Raw genomic sequence first — 21,549 nt, forward strand, 5'->3', positions numbered from 1 at the left:
TGGTCCCCCCCTTTCACGCACACATTCACACACAGCACGGCCATTCAAAGCTTTGAGTTAACTAACAAAGTTTATTTAAGTGTTGTTGTGTTATTGGGCCTATAAGTGGGGGGAATTAGTGACTTTTTGATTTTGAACAAGTGACACGGGTCATGGTTTTTAGAAGAACAATGTTGTTTCTACTTTTAGTAACATATATAAATATCAACAGTTAAACATTTCATTAACACTTTTATTAATCTTTGTTCTTATTTCAGTGCCAATATTAGCAAGTACATTTGGGCCCATCGTTGTAATCGTGATTAAAGCAAAAGAGACTAGGGTTGCTACGCTAGAATAATTTTTGGTAAATCTTATGTTTATTCGGAAAAATTTTCGCCTCACAGGTGTAAAGTTTGGAAAAAAGCGCTTTCTTTAAACATGCTCTGAGAATCTGTGCATCTCATTCTCACTCCGTATAAAGATGGAAAATATTCATTAAGAGCTACTATATATAAATAATGAAAAAGAAAAATCTTCAAACGTGTGGAAATAGTAAATATGTACTTTGTATTGGCTCATATGGGCAGCCTGAGTGAGTGCATGCCTGTGTGTGTCGGGGCAGGCAGACCCCGCCTATTTTATGCTAATTAAGGCCTCCCATTGGTGTGTCAGTGGAGAAGACCTGCTCTGATTGGCCAGGTCGAAGCCATTTATTCGCTGACAGCCCCGTCACATGAATGGTTGTCTATTAACTTGTTCAAAAACTATCTGGAGTTGTCAAGGCTCAGGCGGACAGAGGCGAAAAAGTACAGTTTGTTGATGCTTTTTCGGAGAAGCGACGGGAGAAGTTTTGTGGACACAACATAGCAGGAACCTACTGGGAAAAAGGCTCTCTGTCACACACACTCACACACAGTCTGACACACACTCAGTGAGAGGGAGAGAGAGGGAGAGTGTGTGGCGACGCGGCTTGATGCTCGTTGTTTTTGTTCAGACAAAAGTTGCAGAGAAAATCGACAGGTAACTTTAGTCCTGCGCTCCTCACTGTCTGCCTCTGGCTTGTGGAGTTTGTCTCTGGTTTTCTCTTTTTCGTCTGCTCGGGAGCTCCAAATAAAAGCTGTTCCTGATGTATAACATGATGGAAACTGAACTGAAGCCCCCAGCTCCCCAGACCAACACGGGGGGGACGGGCAACACCAACACGTCCGGCACCGGCACCAACCAGAAAAACAGTCCGGAGCGGGTCAAGAGACCCATGAACGCTTTCATGGTGTGGTCCCGAGGCCAGAGGAGGAAGATGGCGCAAGAAAATCCCAAAATGCACAACTCGGAGATAAGCAAGAGGCTTGGCGCTGAGTGGAAACTTCTGTCGGAGAGCGAGAAAAGACCTTTCATCGACGAAGCCAAGCGGCTGAGGGCCCTGCACATGAAGGAGCATCCGGATTACAAATACCGGCCCCGACGGAAAACCAAGACCCTCATGAAGAAGGACAAGTACACCTTGCCCGGCGGGTTGTTGGCTCCGGGAGGAAACGGAATGGGCACTGGGGTCGGTGTTGGCGTGGGAGCCGGACTGGGCGGTGGAGTGAACCAGAGGATGGACAGCTATGCGGCGCACATGAACGGCTGGACCAACGGGGGTTACGGTATGATGCAGGACCAGCTGAGCTACCAGCACCCGGGTCTGAACGCGCACAACCCCAGCCAGATGCAGTCCATGCACCGCTACGACATGAGCGCCCTGCAGTACAACTCCATGACCAGCTCCCAGAGCTACATGAACGGCTCCCCAACATATTCCATGTCTTATTCCCAGCAAACTACGCCGGGAATGACCGCCCTGGGCTCCATGGGGCCCTCCTCGGTGGTGAAGTCCGAGTCCAGCAGCTCTAGCCCGCCCGTCGTCACCTCATCGTCCCACCGGGCCGCCCCGGGCTGCCAAAGCGGAGATCTGAGGGACATGATCAGCATGTACCTGCCCGGTGCGGAGGTCAGTGAGCAGACCGCCCAGACCAGGCTACACATGTCCGGGCACTACCAGAGCACCGTGCCCGGGACGACGATCAACGGCACGCTGCCGTTAACACACATGTAAGAGACACAAAACACAGAAAAAAAGAAAGAAAAAAAAACTTTTATAAGATAAACTGTGGACTACTTAACGTTGGACTATTTTTGTACAGAAAATTTTCGGGGTGGGGAAAGTTGTATAAAAGTCTCCAGGAAAAAGGACACACGACTTTTCTTTTCTTTTCATTTTATTCTAAGGAAGCTCTAGAGGAACGGTAGGAGATGCCCTCTTCACTGGTGGATGAAGTTTTGGAAGACTAGAAAGTGGGAGTCGCAATCAAATGTTTTATTATTGCAATCACCTTTTGTACAGTATTTATCAAAGAAACATTACAATCAGATGAAACTGTTTGTTAACTGCAAGAGGTTGCATTTTTATTTTCTTTTTTTTATATATATATAAAGCAACGCCAGTTCTGCAGAAAATATAAAATTGAAAAAAATGGCAGAATTAAATGGGAGCGATCAGTTATGCTCCTTAATTACTTGCAAACATTGGAATGAAAAGGGACACAAGATACAGTTTGTTTTCTTTTTTTTTCATTTAAGGTCAATATTACTAAACAATGTTAATTTCTTTGAACGATTAAGACATTTGTTCTGTCATACAGCTTAAAATAGGTTGTTAATTTATATTTTCCGTCTCCCACTTTTCATCTGTTAGAGGTGACGCTTGTGCTCTTTATTTTCTAATTGATTTGTACAATTTCTGTATATATATATTAAGTTTTTATTTCAAAAATTCATTCCCGTAGTTGTATTTTAAAATTTGTGGCCTGTACGCAGATGCCAACCACTCCATGTATATATTACCGGAACTAATACCATCCTTATAACAGTTACAATTTCAGCTGAGTATATTTTTTTTCAATATGCAGTTTGAAATGAATAAATTTTGGAAATTTGGATACTTGAAATTGTATGAGTTTTAATTTGTTTCTGTCATTCATATATATATGTGTGTGTGTTTTTTGTTTGTTTTTTGTTTTTTTGGCATCACATGTTGAGTTGTCATCTCTCTGTGGAGTTTGGGTTTCTTATCATCTTTATTATTTTTGTAAATCAATTTTTTTGCAGCTTTATAATTTTTACCTCCATTACATATATATAATTTTTTGTTTTTTTACTTTTTTTTTTTTTACTTTTGAGGCGAGAAAATCAATCAACAAATCCAGTCTGTCGTGGTTAATCACGTTTTTGTTTTCTAGTGTCTGCGGATGGTCCCCATCAAGCCAAAGTTTCCTAAAAAGTGGGGAAGATTTTTCCACCATAATACCCAACATCCCCAGGTATAGACATGTCATTTCTCTTATATAATTAAAATATATATTTTTTATTTTTAGAGATTGATTTATATCTTGAAATAGTTTCGTTTTTATCGTTTTAAATATGCCTTATACATCGAGTACTTGGCATAGGCGCCTTCTTTTGAATCGGACATAAAACTTTATGGGGTGAAGAAGTATTTCAGATTCTTGTAATCTGACATAAGGCTTTCATTTTCTAATGACACCACTCAGTAGCATTTCCTAATATTTATATTTAGTCTAACATTTAAGTTCAGTTTTTTTTCTTTTTGCTTTGTAGTGTTAACCTCAAATCATATGTGCTAATGTGGAAATCTTCCTTTGCTTCTCCCAGAGTTTTGTTAACAACTGTAAACTGAAGATGAGCCGCCTTAGGAGACAGACGAGAAGCTTTTTCTTTTTCACTTTGTGCTTTGAAATAATTTCACATAGATTTTCCAGTGTTCTCGTTTTATTTTAATGTTTAATCAAACGGGTCCTGCTGTTTCCCGTTAACCCCGCGTCTCATGGTTCAAGCTCTCTGTTGACTGTCGCTAACCCCCCCTCAAAAAAAAAAAAAAAAATCTTCCCATGCTTTTTTTCTGCCAAGCAGGCTGATTTCCCCACTCACATAGTAATAATAATAATCCCTATGATGAGCTAACAGCTCTCCCTGGATGTAACTAACGGTTTTAAATCTGTGGGGAGTGGGTCGGCCTCAATGTGTGTGTGTGTGTGTGTGTGCAGTGAGGTAGATTAGGGCCGTTGAGTTTTGCAGGCTCGGTCCCGGGGGAGCGTCAGATGAATATTTGAAGAGGCCCCCTCGGTATTTATTCGTCCACTTCTCCGTGTCTCTCTCCCTCCCTCTCTCTCTCTCTCTCTCTCTCTCTCTCTCTCTCTCTCTCTCTCTCTCTCTCTCTCTCTCTCTCTCTCACGCAGACCTTCCAGAGGTCAAGAGATCGTTGGTTACCCCATTAATTATTGATCCGAGCGGCCGAATAGCTTGTAATAGCCAAGAACGCATATGATAAACAATTTGTTTCTTAAAAAGGTCGGAGAAGACGCATTAAATTCCCTTCTTTCTATTTCCATGAAAACCGGGCCTCTGTAGGCCCGGAGGCCCTGCGAAATTATTATTTTTCCCGACTGATCGCTGCACCTTTGATGTAATAATAATGAAAGAGAAAACCTTTTGAACTGACTGAATCCTACTTGATGTATTTGATTATTAAGCTTGTCATACTTGTTGCTAAGAATCAGTAAGCTCGGATTGATGTACGGGGAGCTTTAAAACCGAAAACAAAACCTGAACCACATTGTTTAACATTTAAGTGAAATTACATTTTGATTTTCAATAGAAGATCATGTTTCCGGTGTACCATACTTCCCGCTTTGATTTTTAAAATTTTTGTACTGTTTTTTTTTTTTTTGTCAAATTTCCAATGAAACAAACAAACAAACAAACAAAACTTTTTTTAAAATTATTTTCATATTTATCCCTTACCGTGTAACCACTTATTCACTTCCCCCAACCCCCTCTGCTTTTACAAAATCAGATTTAATCACGGGGAGCTACTCCTGGCGCTCCTGTTCCAACATTAAATAAGGGCGCGCAGTGGCCAGCACTTTGGAGATACAGGGTATTCCGGGAATCAAGTGTCTAAAATGTTACAGCTCAGGTGTTGATGCGGGGACGTGGACGGAATTCATTATGACACTTTCAATAAATCTCATCAAATTAATGAAAGCACTTTTAAGCGGCAAACATGTCAGATCCATTGATGAAGAGTGCGTTAACCCAGTTTCAGCCGGGTGGCTGTAGAAGCTGACAGGGCCTGATCTCGGTTTTTCCACCCTCATCCTTTTCATCCATTCACACATCTAACCATCCGCCCGTTCATCCATCCATCCATCCATATAGCCTTCTGTTCCTCGCGTGCAGAGTCTGGCGACCGCTGCTCGAGGATATTTAGCCTGCAACAGGTGGTAAGCGCGCGCCACTTTTTTTCTCTCTTTTTTTAGCCCCCGGTTAAAAAAAAAAAAAAAAAAAAAGAAACGCGTCCAGATGTTATCTGTAACCTGGCATGTGAGTGCGCCTTTGTAACGACACAACGAGGACTTTCTGTATGGTTTTCCTGATATATTTTTTCAGCCTTTGCGGCTGTGGGGAACAAGAAACAACATATTTATATCTTCTAATAAAGCATAAAATGATTTCTGTTGAAGGATTTAGCCTCTGCAGGTCATGAAGCATCCTAAAGACGAAACAAGCCATGGAGCAAACAGGCCTCCAAAGGAAGAAATAAAGGAGAAACTTATAAAGAAAATAATGGATAGAATAAATAAAAATGAAGATACAATAACGTGAGAACATAGTTCATTGTATCTGTGCATTGTTTTAGTCGTTGACCGCTTAATCCCACATTTTCTGTTTGTTGTTGAGATTAAATGATTTTTTAAATTAGGTCAAATGACCCACCTACATGCACGCGCGTGCACACAGGCAAACAATACGAGCTTAGTGACCTGTAATCCCACTAGAGCCACTTTCCTTTTTCACCACGTTGCGGATGATAAGGAGGAGACTGCATGACGTCATCTACACATGAAGCAGTGTGTGTTCCTCCCCACGCTGAAGCTGCGCTGTCTTATACTCCTGCATGACATTAACCCAATTATCATACACATTTATGTTCTTAGAAAACAGATAAGAGACAACGATTGATGCTAGATAAACATTGACAAATTGTTTCCAGGAGCTGTCTTTTACCCTAACTGATGAAAGAAATGAAGACGCTTCAGGAGTTAGCCAAGTTTTTATTTCAGTAAAATGTATCTGTGAAACGGAAAATTTTGAAAATAAAAAATTATTCTACTACAACCCCGAAGTAAATCAACGCTTCCTAAATATTATTATTATTATTATTATTAATGTTGTTGTTATTGTCTTTTTTTGTTTGTTTTGTTCTTTGCTGCCGGACATTTATCACAGAGAAGGACAGAACTGTCAGAGCAGAGAGCTGTCGTGTGTTTCAGCTGTGTGTGTGGGTGTGTGTATGTGAGTGAGTGAGAGACAGAGAGAGAGGGAGGGAGAGAGAGAGAGAGAGAGTTTGGAGCGCAGAGGGACTGAATGGCAGCCAGTAGCCTGCTGATCTAGCGCAGGTGCAGGGAAGGGAAGCGGGTGGTGTGTGTTTGTGCACGCGCATGTGTGTGTGTGTGTTTGTGGAGTGAGTTTTCTCTCTATCTCTCTCCCTCTCTCTCTTTCTCGCGCGCGCTCTTCAACTGACATGCGCACACATACACACACATGCTTTCCTCCATTGAATAGGACCACACACTGACACGCCAGCGTGCCATCAGCCTCGCGCTGCTCTCGGCTCGGCCCGCATTCTCAGAGGCTCAAGGCCTTTGCGACACCCCCAACCTTCCCCCATCCTCCTCGTCTTCCTCCCTTCTTCGTTCCCCATGTCCTCCCTCGCGACTCAAGCTCCGTTTATCATTTCTGCTCATCGACGCAGCTTCATACAGCGCCATCAGTAAAATATTGCGCAGTTTGCAGCGGAACACCAACAAGATGTGACTATTTTGTCAACTTGCTTTAACTGTAACTTGCTTTCTGATGGACTGAAGGGAAGTCGTGCAAACACAAAGCAAACATTACATTTTAGTATTCGATTATTAAGCTGAATTCTGCTTCATCTATAAGAAAAAAAAGTCGGAATTAGGCAGCAGGCGCGCTTTTTTTTGTTTTAATTGTTGGAAACTTTGACCTAAACTTCCACTTAAGTAGCCAATTTCTTATCCTTTCCCGACTTTTATTTGATTTCGCAGATATATTTGACAAATTGTTGGCCCATAAGTTACACAGGCTAATTAAAAAAAAAACATGGAACGAAAGATCAGGATCGATTTGTTTCCTGAGATTGAATCAAATTATTGATGAAGCTTGTACTTCTAATTTAAGTCTGTTTTGCTCTTTAGAGAGATTAGCATGCATGGCCCGGAAGAAAGGCGAGAGGCCAGGAGATGAAGGGGGGTAAGAGGAGTTTTCTCTCTCTCTCCAATGAGAAGAGAGGACAAACAACAATATAAGGTCTGTTGTACTGTAGTTAGGGAAACCCTTCTGCTCTGCACTAATACTTTTCTGAGACGAACCAACAGATTTAATTACATAAAAAGTTGTTGGGATATATATATATATAAGCCATTATTCACTATTTTAAATTTCGTTTACTGACAATAAGAGATTTCCACATGCAAATAGGTTTGTCCTCAACAAAATACAAGTGTCAGTGTGCACATTGTCTTATTACAAATTCGAGTTAATACAGCCATTATGATAGTATAACGGCAGGCTAATTGGCCTTTTTTCCCTCACAACAATGCAACCAGATCAGCATCTCTTTATTATTTAATAATGTCAAACGCTTGGCTGGCTGGATGCTGAGCCTGCTGGCTGCTGTGGGGAAAGAGGACAATGCAGCTCCAACTCAGGAGTTTTGCCTATAAGTTACACTGTCATTACACTGGATTTAATCTACTTAACAGATTTATTATTATTATTATTATTATTATTATTATTATTATTATTATTATTATTGTATTTGGTGCTGTAAGATACCCAGCTTGAAGCAACAGGTGACTGCACATCTCCAGTTTTGGCTTATATTTAGGTAAAGTACAGAATGGTTGTTGATCTTTCTATTTATTTATTTAGCTTTAATTTTGTTGCTTGTTTTTTAAACTTTGTGTATGTAGTGGCCTATGGCATGTGCAAATTTGAGCCTGGTTTGTCCATTTCACAGAATTAAGAAAACTCAACACAGCACAGTAACTGCATAAAAATCCTCTTTGTTGAATTCATAAAAACAGGGCAGCAATTTCCTTTCTGTTGTTTCTCTGGACCATCAGGTTTCCAGGTTGACTGCCACCCATACAGGCCCGTCTCAAGCAACTAATAGGGACCCAGAGGGGAGGGGAGAGGGAAAAGTGAGGTTGTGATGCTTGGTAAAGAAAGACACACAAGAGAAGAGGCAATCATTGCTGTAGTGACTGTCCTTTCTTCAGTTAAACACACCCCCGTTGCAGATTTGGATCAGTTGGCTGAGGTGTCTCAGCTCATCCAGCCACAGCTTTGATTTTTTGGCACCGTCACTTGTTGAATCAGGGTGATTTTGAGACAGAGGTCTCGATTTCTCTCCTTGAGGGATTAGTCTTTAGATAAAGATGGTGTTGTTTGTGACACAACCAACAGAATAAAAAAAGAAGCCTTCTGCATGAATTCTCACGGTCTGAGAAGTGTTGAGAAAATTGATTCATTCCTTCACTGTGACATAAAACTATAGTTCATACAGATGAAGGAATATGAGGCACTTTTCATGCCTTGTTTGTTGTGAAATAAATGACTGACTATATATCAAATCATGGAGAACTGTGAATGAGGAATTGATTTTAGAATTCCGCATCTCCATTTGTCAGAAAGCAGATTTAGCCTCTGATTTTTCTTTCACAAATATTTCTGTGGTGGCATCACTAAGCTGGAGGTGGCTCGTCGGCATTGGGATTTTCTTTGATAGAGAAGGCTGTTGAGCTGATGGGACTGGATCATCATTAACAAGCTAACAGACACAGGAACCCCCCCGACTGCTCCCCACCCTTCCTCTGGTCTCATTTCCCAGCATAGACACTAACCTCTTTCACTGTGTCATCAGCCTGACTCTCTCCCTCCACCAACTCCAACATACAGCACAGTCCATTGTTCCCTGCCTCCCTCCTTCTGCCTGGCCCCCCGACCCAACTGTTGACCAACAACTCCAGTCGCACATTAAACTGGGAGAGGGACAGTGGGGGTTGTCCTATTTTATAATATGACACATTCAAAAATGAATGCTAAGAGAATAAAAAAGTAAAAAAAAAAAAAAAAAAGCAAGTCTAAAGAACTGAAAGGGTGTGTCGCTCAACGTTTTTATCACGTATACATGCTGCCAGGGGATAAACAAGTACATAAAAGAAGAGAAAGAACAGAAGGAAAAAAAAAAGACAAAAAACTCAGAAATGCCAAGGAAAAGGAAAACTTTCCATTTTGATTTAAACACATGATATCCTTCCAGCAGTTATCTCTGTTGCCTCTTATTTCATATGTTCGGGAATAGTAAGCACCACTTAATACAGAAAGAGGGAATTTTAAATCCCGCGTGCCTTTTCAGCCCTCAGGGATGTGCGCGAGCCCTCTGAATGAAAGCTGTGTGTGAATGTCGTCCCCTTGCAGATATAAGTTTTTTAAAGTCACTTGAAAATACAACTACATTCATTAAAATTTTGTTCACTTAAAATGTTAGAGCCAGTTGCAGCATCGTTAAATGTGGAATTATGTAAAACCTCGGCAACAAATATTAATAAGCAATGATAATAAAGAAAAAAAAATCTTCTTATGGCCTTGGAACCTTACATGCAGCGAAAAATGGGATGTCAATTAAACTGACACAATGTGGCAGATCTAAAATCAAGTTGACTTACAGTTTTTAATTAAATTAGAAAAAAGTTTTGTGGTTTAAAGTAATAAATAATGTAAAAAACAACATAATTAAGTTTACGAATCCCAAGTTTTTACATCTTCTACGTGCTTCCTTTAACTGGTTCTTTATTAGTTTATTTTAGTTTACTTAAAAACATAATTTAATAATGCAACTCAAGTCTTTTTTAGAGCTCTCTGTGCAGAACTATAAAGCAGTCAGTGCCTCCAGCAAATTAGATTAGTCAGTGTTTTAGAGGAGATTACATTTCCACATGTCAGTAGTCAACGCTTGGATTGTATATATGTGTGTGTGAGAGATTGTTAAGTAGACCTACAGGACAAGGCGCTAATGTGTTTTAAGGGTAGGCTTACATTACAGCATGTCACAGTGATAGTGTAGCTGTTCAAAGGCTGCACTGACATCAAAATGACAGGCCCCTCTGCTTCATGCAAACACACACACACACAAACACATGGGCTGTGCATACATGCGTTATCTCCCAGTCACTTGTGCTTTCTCTGCAGTCCACTTATTTTCTCCTTCCTCCTGAAATCGACACATCAGATAAAAGAGTCTCTGGCCAGTGGATGGAAGCATCTTCTAAATGCCACTTACTAAATGTTGTTGTTGGTCTGAGTAGTACACACACACACACACACACACACACTAATATATTTAGACTCTCTCATTGTACTGGTGTCATATTGTTACAACAAAATCATGTTGACACACAGTCCAACACGCCAGGTTACATTCCAGCATGTGGAAATATCATATCTCTTTCAGGAGTGAATTATTCATTTGACCCATGACCCTGAGCTGTTTGCTTACAGTGCGCCCTCCATTCGCTCATAAGTAACTCTAAATATTATGCATTCAGGATGGATTCTTCACCAAGAACCACAACGATTCAAATAAACTCAATCAAGTTTTATGTGTTTATTTTATCCAATTAACCCGTTACAAAAAATGTTATTGGAACCATATCATAAAAAATATTTACTATTACAGCTGATGCAGCAGTGAAAATGGTCCATATAATGTCAAAGGAGTTGATTTCATGAATCATTTCACATAGCAGCGCACAAAAGCTGTCACACACATCAATTTACTGGCATATTAATCCTAAAGATAATAATGCCATCATGATTTCTCTTTAATTTAGTTATAAATCTTTGCATTCTTCGGATTATAATCTATTTGACATGTTTAATTTGTGAGGGAGCTGTACATGTGCATATGCATTTGTTTGTTTTGACTAATTCAGTCTCTATTTCTTTTTTTTTTATATAAGTTCTTGCATCACAGACATGGTGAAACGTCACCTATGGCTGATTGTCTGATATATATCTATGGTTCTTGGAAAACGTGAGATTGAACGGGTTCAAACCTTATCTGTTAAGTTGCTCAACATTAAATTTCCAATTTTAAGAGAAATCAAGTGTGTGGCCTATTCCCCTTAAAATGTCTGCATTCATTCATCTCCTGACGACGAGCTTTTTTCTTTCATTATGTGCGAAATCTCGTTCCCATTCGATTGTGTTGACTGCAGTGCAGATTTCGATTGATTGCATCAGTCACTATCAGGCTATTCTGGAGCTGGTGACTCTGAGGTCTCAGTCTCTCCCTCTCTCTGTCTCCCTGACAGAAGCTGTTGTTGAATGGAAGAGTGGCCTCTTTCAGTGTGGGTGTCCCCTCAGGGCCAACTGGGAGAGATAATCAGACAGGACAGTTACAGACAGACAGGCAGGCAGATGCAGTGGACTGAAGTTGTTTCTCCCCGACTGTGAGGCACATTTTACAGCATTTGAGATGGCTGTTTGTCATTTTCTACAAGTTGTGAATTCACTTCTGGACAATAGAGGTCATTATTGGAATTTTTTTTAAAATTATATTTATAAAGATTGCAAATCCTTGTTGTGCAGAGAGTAACATTGTGCATAAACTTGTGCAACATCTTATCTTTAAGTTAACACTGATCACAGATTAGATTAGATTGGATTAGATTAGATTAGATTAGATTAGATTAGATTTAGATTGTTCATGAAATAGGATTAAGCTGGTATTTCTACACCTAGAGAAATAAATAAATTAATTAACTTTATTAATATAATCTATAACTTGACATGATCATCCCTCAGTATGTGTCTGTATCTGCCTTTCTTTCAGTTGTTTTGTACACATATAATGTTCAGCCTAGATGAACCTCTCTGCACTCTCAGGGCAACCTAATGAGCAGAACAATGACTTATGTTACTTTTCTACAACTTAGAGATCTTTGAAAACCTTGATGCACAATGCAAATGTCCCAGTGACATGATACACGCATATTTTAACAACCACTTGCAAACTCCTTAACAGGTTGAAGAGACAGGGTGGAATGAGTCGTCAGACTTTTAAACTTATCTCCAATTTCCATTGAAGTCTGATTGTTTTGTCTTTCACAAATAGATTTGGATTAGAATAAGATCAATGTCTGGCTTACAGAGCGTCTTTCCACAGAAATGGTCTTTGCTCACAATGACGTGAAACTGGGCTCTTTTCGAACAGAAATGGTGAACCTGGATGTGGCAGAAATGTAACCTGCTTCACAAGTTTATTCCAGTTGCTTGTTGGGCAATTGTTTAACAATCAACAGAACATATTTTTTTTTCTTATTACCCAACATTTTTTTTACTCTGCAGCGTGAACACAACAAAAATGTTGTGATTTGCACATAGATACAATATAATAATATTAAAACCACAGGGCAAAATTCTCACTTACATTCTTTAAGATATAAACTGGCTTTACATTTGTTGACTAATCTGCAGCATATTTAGATAATGAAAGAAAAAACAGCTTGACCTTTATGTTCATTTTTCAAAAGACTGCATGCTCATTACAACCAGCCACATTACTGGAAGTTTCCATCACAGCTTTTCTGCGTACACCTGTATTTGTATATGTGTGTGTGTCTGTGTGAGTGTGTGTGTAAAGGAGGTACAGAGAGACACATGGTAAATATAGGGCAGACAGAGAGCGGTCTGGCTTGGCCTGGGTTGGGTTGGGTTGGGCAGGTCAGTGCAGCAGCATTTGATTGTAAATAAGAGAGGAGTCAGTTCACACGCCGATCAAGTGACTGCCGGGAACAAGCGAGCCATTTGAATCAGGTGGCTATCTCCCTATCTGAGAGATCAGAGCCCTGTCACCCCCCCCAAACCTGCCTCCTCCCTCTGCTCTCGTCATTGTGTGTAGCGCAGTAAGGGACACACACACCAGTGAAAGGACATGTCCCTCCTTTCTAGCTATAAGGGCAAGCAGAGTGGCTGGATGAGATTTCACTGTCTCACGTTAGAAAACTAGAGGAGGTAAGAGGAAGAGAGGAAAGCAGAGGAAGATCCCTAGAGTATAACACCCTGAGACGTTTCCTGTCATTGGCTTTGACATCAGACCAAGTTGCTGCATAATATCAGAGAATCATATGGAGATATCAGGTGATTTAGTGGAAGGTTTTTTCTTGTTTTCTGGGCAGAAAAACGGGGGGTCATTTTAAGACCTTATATGTTAAACTTTGTTCAAGTCTTGGTTTCGGTTTCTTGTAGGGATACGTTCAACATGTAGAAAGTGTATTTAAAGCTCTCGTTTATGGTAATCTTATCTTCAATAGCAGCACAGGTGGTCTGGTCTCACTTAGCCAGTTAATCCGCTTTTTACTATTAAATCTATTTAATGTTCAAAAGTGTTGATAAATGAATATAACAAATTCACAGAGCGTGTGGACCTGCTTTTATTTTCATTATGAATAATCCAAACCAACAACACAATCTTGAGTGTTGAAAATGTGAAGTGTGCTATTTTTTTTATCCTTCTTTGCCTGTCTTAAATTCTTTCTTTTTTAAAATTGGATCTAATTTAATTAATTTTTGTCACTCTGCAGTTGGTTTAATTGATTATTTCTGACTTATTTAATGTGAGCACCTATTTCACCTGAGGGGGGGACACTTGTTTTGACTAGCACACATCTAACAAGAAGAGGCTACTCAGTTAGCCTGGTTGTCACAGTAAAGACCTATGAAAAATGGATCAGATCCCATATGAAAGGACACACACACACATTCACACACTTACATATGTTTTTCTATGCTGCATCTTGACAATGACCCCCAGGGGAGATGATGATGTGGTACAGCTGCTGCCTGTTCATATTGATTAAATGACATCCAGGATCATTTACCGATTAACCGACTGATGGAGCTCAATTGCCCTGAGGGAGGTTTCAGGCCTGTTAGCTTGGACACCCTGTAGTTTATGTCTAGAGGCACCGCTTTAATGTGAACATCATCTTCTATTCCACTGAGAACTTGCAGGATGCACATGAGGCTGTTTAGTTATTTCTTTATATTATAGCAATCAGTAGTAAAACATTTGTACATTTGCATTCAGAATAACACATACAGTAGCAATGAAAGGTTAATACCCTTTAACTTTTTTCTTTCTATATTTCCTTTCTAAAACAGATATGAATGTTTGCTAAAGGAAAAATCTAAACAGAAAAATGAGCAAAATTTGCTCAAGGTCTAAATGGAAAAAAAAATCAAATCAAAACAAAACAAAAACAGTAAAACTGCACCAAAAAAAAAAAAAATATGCAAACAAAAATGAATGAAAATTCTGGGAAAGACATGACAAAACAGAATAAAACTAGCCGTCCCTTGAGAGGAAAGAACATGGCGACTCCAGAACAAGACGGGGTGAATAGTTTGTAAAAGACAGGACATTACAGGTAAAAGTGGAACTGGACAGACAAGAAAAATGTGTGACAAGAAACGGACAAGCAGAGCAAGGTCTGCAAAGGTCAGAAAAGGACTGGACATGTTGCTGCCTCCTTTTCATTTTGCAGTCTTATGTCCAGTGTGTGTGATGAGTAAAGAGCTATGGCAGTTCTGAGACAATTGGTAATATAAACTCCTGCCAACTGTCCCAGTACTGAGAGTTTTACCTCATTCTAATTACGTAGAGTGGGTGGCTTTGGGAACCAGCCAGGTGAAGTTGTTGAACACTGATTAAAGGAGATATGGATCAATCACTTCAGTGACTGTGTGGATGAGTGACAGCCAGCCTGGGGACACAAACATGAAGATTATTGATTTTGAGTCACCTAACATCAGATCTCTGAATTGCTCTTCTCAAGGCAAACACAAGCAGTCAGACATTTACAATTGCAAGCACACCCACACACTCAGTCATAACAGGTCTTATTTCTTTAACACCATCACCATTTTTTGCGTGATTCTATGTCAGTTGCAGCTTGATTGACAGGATTTGTAGTGTGTGTGGCTGTACAGGCAGGAATTGCCCTCTGGCCATGTTCTCTGAAGGTCTTGCAGGATATTTAACAGCATGGAGCGAGGTCTCTATGGCACTTAAAGGAAGCTATTAACCATAAAATGTTATATACTAAGATGTTTACAGCTTGTGATGAAGTGCAGACTAAAAAAAGTTCAAACATGTTGGTCAATACAAAAAAAGTGGTGAGTAAATAACCCAATAAACATAAAAAGCAGCAGGAGGTGCTACTCTGAAATTCAATCACACCTTCAGTTTTTCTTAACCAACATGAAACACTAAGTAATATAACAGAATTATGAAATTCTAAGAGGGTAATGAATAATTTGTTTTAAAAAAAACTATTGTCAAACCCTTTTTATTTAGTTAAATTTGGTCGGAGCTTAATCTAAGCTACAATTATAGACAGAGACAGGTAGATTTAATAAGTTGTTGGCTAATAAGACAGATACAAAGAAAAAGAAACATTAAATTGCTATAAATATAAGTTGCTTAAGCTCTTGAACCAAGAATCATTAATTCATTGTCTTCTGAAGGATTGTAAGACACTCAGGCCTTGAGGTAGCAAAGCAACCCAAACCATGATGCTCCCTCCTCTATTTAACAGTTGGGAGACTTTTAATGTTGCTGTGAATGGTCATGTGCTGTAAACCCATACTTTTGTTTAGTTACTGCAGACAATTTATTCTACGAAAAGGTTCAGAAGTATTTTGACATTGGCATAGTCATTATCATTTTATCTATTCATTTTAACACACTAAAGTTATGATTATTTAAAGATATAGGCTCATAGTGCAGACTCTAAACTTAAATTAAGGGTATTCACATTCATATTGGTGGAAGGATTTAGGGATTACAGCTCTTTGAAATGCAAAGCCCTTATTTCATGAGCTCAAGTGCATTTGCACAACTGACTGAATAGGTGTTCCACTGCCAGGTGGGGACTATTCTTCTGTTATTTCCTTTGCCAGTTTAAGAGTGGAATATCTGATTTGAAACTGTTGTTTGGAAATCGATCAGAAAAACTTTTAATCCTAACACCTAATTGTTTGATGGATTTTGATATAAATAGCCAAGTCTTTAGAAATACTTTTGGAGCTTTTCCCAGCTTCATACATCTATATATATTCTCAAAGGTCCTATGAAAGTTGCAGTGATCATAGCATAGGTCACACCAACCAGTCTATCTTAGAAAGGGCTACTTCCCACTACCCCATATTGTGTGCCTACATCTATGGTGACAGGCACTTCTACAACCTACACTCCATGTATCATCTGCATAAATGAAACAAGCATTTTTTTTAAAGCACATAAGTTCAATAACTTTTTTGTAGCCTGGATATTTGTCTTTTCTCTAAAGCAGTCAAACTGGTTGCATGCCATTACTTTAGTCACATTGTGTTTGTTCATATTTGTAACTGAAATGAGGATTGGACTACCATAATTATTACAGAAATTTTGGTTATTGTAACAAGCATTTTCTTGCAACCTAAATCATGTAAATGTTTTTCCTCCAAGTAATGCAACCAGAAATGAGACCATCCACTTAATAAATATATACAAAGTGGGCAGAAGGAGGAGATTTGTTGTTTAAAGCATTGGACTCCAGTACTGTATTTCCTCCTTCTTTGAACAGTTTTATCAACTATAGTTTGCCTCAGCTTTGATATGACTGAAATATGCTTAGATGAGTATTCTTTTTACTGATTAAAATGTTGACAGTAAACTAAGTTTTGCACAGCACTCAGATGAGCTGTTGTAACATTGTCAAAATGCTTTTTGGAAGTTGTTTTTTCAAGATGTTATGAATGCAGACTTGAGCAGTTTACCATGTCTTTGCAGAATATATATATATATATATATATATATATATAATTCTACTTTACTAAATAATATGAAGTGCATTCGATTAAAAAAAAAGCATATTGTATGAACACAAGGCAAAACTGAAGTCTCTACAAACAAACACATAAAAGCTTCAGTGTGGCTGATGATAATGGGAGGGGAAGTGTGTACTGGGAGCAGTCGCCTAATAAGGCTAAATACCAGACTGTGAATAATCTCCCAGTAAACTGTCTACTCATGAAAAACACAGAGATGCAACAGCAGCAACTCTCGCTTTCTGCCTGGCTGCCATCCTCCTCCCCCTCCCCTCTCTACCTCCCTCCCTCCCTCCCTCCCTCCCCCCCTCCCTCCCTACCCGTCCACCAGCCTCTGTCCACACTGGTCCCTCTCACCCTCTCCTCTTTCTTTACTTTTTCGCTCCTGCTCTTCTCCTTCCTCCCACCTCCTCCTCTTCCTCACTCCTCGTCTCGTCTCAGTAAGTAGGATAAGACTTGCAGAGCTCTGTCGTCGTGGTAACTGCCAAAAGTATTCAGTTTGAAGTTTGAGGAGGTCAGTTTGCGGGTCAGGGTACCCCCCCCCCCCCCCCCCCCCCCGACAAGCACACACACACACACATGCAAACAGAGAGGACAGAGACGGGGTGTTGAGGGGACCCCCATATGGGTCGGGGCCCTTTTACATGTGGGGATCAGGAGGGGGAATTGATGTTTTTGGAGGGGCAAGGGCCATTGCAAAGCTCTGCTTCTGAAACAGTTGTGGTGCCAGAACTTTTTAGAATTTTGGGATTGAAATTAAGCTGATTAGAAGCGATATCAGACATTATTGTATGTGGATTTTTTTTTCTGTTCAGTAACCCTGATAATTTCCATTCACCTAGAAAGATGACCATGCACTAAGCTTACGCTTCAACAATTACTTCTTTATGCTAATATGTGTTTCAAAGAATCTGTCTTTGAATGTGGAAAGAAATTGGAGCCTCATGGAAGTAAATACAAAGTGAGTAAATCAATACCACTAGGAAAAATATTCTTTTATAATTTAAAGTATGTTGGTTTTACTATTATGAGAACTGATAATCTTTTTTGACTGTTAAATTTGTTTTCAGCAATGTTACTTTAATATAGGTATGAGTCAGTTTACTCTACTTTTAGAAAAAGCTGAAATAAAAATAGAAATCAAACTTTTAAATTAATTAAAGTTGCATTCTCATGCTGAAGTTAAAAGCAAAAGGACTTAAATGTACACTAATTAACTTGTAGTTTATACTAAAACTTGACTGAGCTTAGTACTGTCTGCTGGGATTTCAAATTATTTCAAGTGTGCACGGTTTTTGTCCTCACAGAGTGTACGTCACAAAAGCCGGTGAAACACCAGCTCTGTTCCAACACCCCCAAAAAACAAAACCATTAATTGTGACCCAGCCAAGGTCCAACAGTTACCAAACTTTTGTGTTGTTGTCAATGAATTTTTGTTGTTGTTTTGACTGTAGGCCAAACTTTTTCTTTGCCCAAAAACAGTCCTGGTAGTGAGCAGTCTCACACCTTAAACACTCGAAACATTGGGTGGTGGTTTCACCCCATCAGTCCCAGACAACTGCTGCCCACCAAGCAAACACAGAAGTCCTCCACTGCCACCATACTGCCGCTGCAGGTGCAGTGGCAGCCACTTTATCCCCACATGTTGTTTAACAGTAGTGAAGGGGCAGGTTGCAAAACTGAACTCATTTATGCAAAACAATGGATTTCTGGATGCTTCTCAGACAGATGACAATTATTTCTGGCACATTTGATTATTAATAAAAGTTGGTGTTTGAAGGTCAGCAAAGCCTCATTGATTCTGCTTCAAGTGCAAGTCAGGTACCTGAGTTGTTGAAAGCAGAGATAATTATAGTCACAATGAAAAGTATGTAGTGCAAACTTTATTTCCTCTTGACACTTCCATCTGTTTCATTTTCCCCTACTCTTTCTTTGTGTCTCTATTCTGGGTAGGTTCTGATGTAAATGTTTTCAGTCAGTTGGCGGCTGAAGCTCAGCAGGTGGTCCACCAAATCCACCGTAACCCCCGGCAACCCCTGTCCAGCCAATCCAAATGCTGCCCTGCCTGCCACTGTGCTTAGTTATCCCTGACAGGATCCAGTTTTTGTGTGTGTATGTGTGTGTGGGTAAGAGAAGTAGCACTCTTCAGAGGACAGGATGTCTACTTGGAGTGGTTATTAAAAGTTTATTAAAGTTTTCAATAGTTGGGAGATTGGGTTTTAGTGTCAGGGAGGATGGAGACATCTGTGCATATAATCTGTGTCTGCTTCAGTGTTGAAACACAGTTACTGTCTTACTTTTAAAAAATAATCTGATTCACTTCCCAGCCATGTGTGTTTCTACTAAAATAACACAAGAAAGTCACAATAAAACTGATTCCTTGTTTTGAATCCCCTGTGGGCTTTTAAGGATTGTGGGAAATGTAGCCATTAAACCACAAGAAATTCTTTTAGGGTCAGACTAAAAAAATCAAATCTACTTGATATAACATCACAGTGAGTGTAAAATGCACAACTAACACTGGTACAAAACACAGAGTTCTACATTTGAAGATTGGCCAAAATAAGAGGTGCAGTAATGACTATTTATTTTTGAAATTGTGCATATTCAAAGTATTTCTTTTTGAGCATCCTTCACTCATTAGATATTTTCAAAATTTTAAAAGATTTAAAGTAAACCTGAAATGTATCTCGATGAAATTAGACTCGTAGACTTTCAGTAGTTTCTAATACACACAACAAATAGCATGATTTTAATATACTAGCATAATGAAATAGACATGTAATTACTTTTTTACACTAAAATCAAGTAACTCACACTAAGACTACTGAAACCAGCTTAACATTTAAACTTATTTGTTTACTTGACAGTATAATACTGCAATTAACTACTGTTTGATCATTTTGAATTATGACATATTAATTAATTCCTTTTTTCATTACCACTTTTTCCATTTCAGGGTCACAAGGGAAGGGGAGGGATACTATCTAAAACCACCGGGTGAGACATAGGGTATCACAGATCATGAAATGTCATTTTATTGAAATATTGTTGATCAGAAAATTACATTTTTTGCCAAATCATGGCAGCAACTAAAGACTAGTCTAAGAAATAGTATAGAAATAGAATAGAAATACTTTATTAATCCCTTCTGAGAGCCCTCAGGGAAATTTGTGGACCAGCAGCAATACAACACCAACAGTAAAGCAGGACAAGCACAAGACACAATATATACAGGTACAAAGCAAAATAGAGGCAAATGGAATGCAATAAATATAACAATAATAACAATAAGATAAGTTAAATAAAACAATATAAACAAGCAAATAAAATAATATGTAAAAAATAAAAACCATGGAAGATGGGCACTATAATAATTTGATAATAAATAAATTCCTATAATGAATGAATAATCACAAATAAATATGTAAGCTAGCTAAAAAGAATTGACGAGCTCAAAGAATTAGCAAGAACACAGCAGTAAAATGGAGATTGCAGTGTGATGTGTTTCTTGGAGCTTGAGACAAAAACATTGATAGGAAATCTAAAAGGAAGTGGTTCTGCACTTTTTTTTTACATTCATTTGTTAGCAGTGATGTTTTTGTACATGTTGTCTTTCAAAAATCAAGTTCAAGAATGCCGGCTCTGTTACTTCTTTTGGGGACTGATCTGGAGCTGATTTTCCAAAGAAGAATCCTGCAAAAACTGTTCAACATAATGAACAATTCTTCACACTCTCTATACAAAATAGTGAGAAAACAACAGTGTATGTTCAGTCAGAGGCTCCTTCAAGTAGCTTAAAGTCATAAAGATACAAGAAGTCATTCCTGCCAACAGCAAGCCCCTCCAGAATAGTATAGCTGGTAAATAATTGTTTCTAAGAAGTAATAAATAGATAATAAAACCTAGTATGAGATTATAATTTTCCCTCAGGACATTAATAAAGTATTCTTCATTTCATTTCATTCATTTCAAACCTCAGTGGTAATCAGATACTAACTGCACAGACTACAGACAACCAAGTGTCTGTTGGATAAAATGTTTTGACAATTTGAGTTTCAGTTTTAACATCCAGCACACTCTTTATACACCTGAGGAGTAAAGAAGAAGATAGCTGCTGATGCAGTTTGATTTCAGTTCTATGAAACAAGTCAGCACATTTATTTACACCTCATATGACTCAAGTCTCATGTGACTTTTATAAATTATTGCGAGTTATACTTTCACCTCTACAAATATGCCATCAATTATCAGTATGTGGAAATCAGAGCTTTGCATGTCCAAGATGTTCATAACATTTTTTTCTTTTTTAATTTCCTTCTGTTAGGGATGTGATAGTAATGATGAGCACATGGAGATGTTTTTATAAAAATATGTTTACGTGCACATGTGTGTGTGTGTGTGCTTGTGAGAGAGAAAAGAAGAAGCAGCGGATGGATGGGTGGATGGTGTGAATAGCTGAGCTATCATCAGCTTTGATTGGCTTTG

The 21,549-nt window shown here is 38.9% G+C and overlaps 1 protein-coding gene and 1 long non-coding RNA gene across 4 annotated transcripts in view; both read left to right on the forward strand.

Annotated features, from left to right (window-relative positions):
• LOC121653678 overlaps positions 1–21,549 on the forward strand; it is an 88,143-nt gene that overhangs the window by 42,599 nt on the left and 23,995 nt on the right. Inside the window, exon 3 of one of the 3 annotated variants that reach the window (XR_006012835.1) lies at positions 3,261–3,341. The exons of the other annotated variants lie outside the window; for them this stretch is intronic. This is a non-coding gene — a long non-coding RNA (uncharacterized LOC121653678). The remainder of the gene's footprint in view (positions 1–3,260; positions 3,342–21,549) is intronic. 3 annotated transcript variants of the gene reach the window in all.
• sox2 (SRY-box transcription factor 2) lies at positions 715–2,958 on the forward strand. The gene has a single exon (XM_042007317.1). It carries the CDS (start codon positions 1,109–1,111, stop codon positions 2,075–2,077), a length of 969 nt encoding a protein of 322 aa, XP_041863251.1. The 5' UTR covers positions 715–1,108; the 3' UTR covers positions 2,078–2,958.

Source organism: Melanotaenia boesemani, chromosome 14 (assembly GCF_017639745.1).
Source record: "Melanotaenia boesemani isolate fMelBoe1 chromosome 14, fMelBoe1.pri, whole genome shotgun sequence".
In the NCBI taxonomy this organism is placed as follows: Eukaryota; Metazoa; Chordata; class Actinopteri; order Atheriniformes; family Melanotaeniidae; genus Melanotaenia; species Melanotaenia boesemani.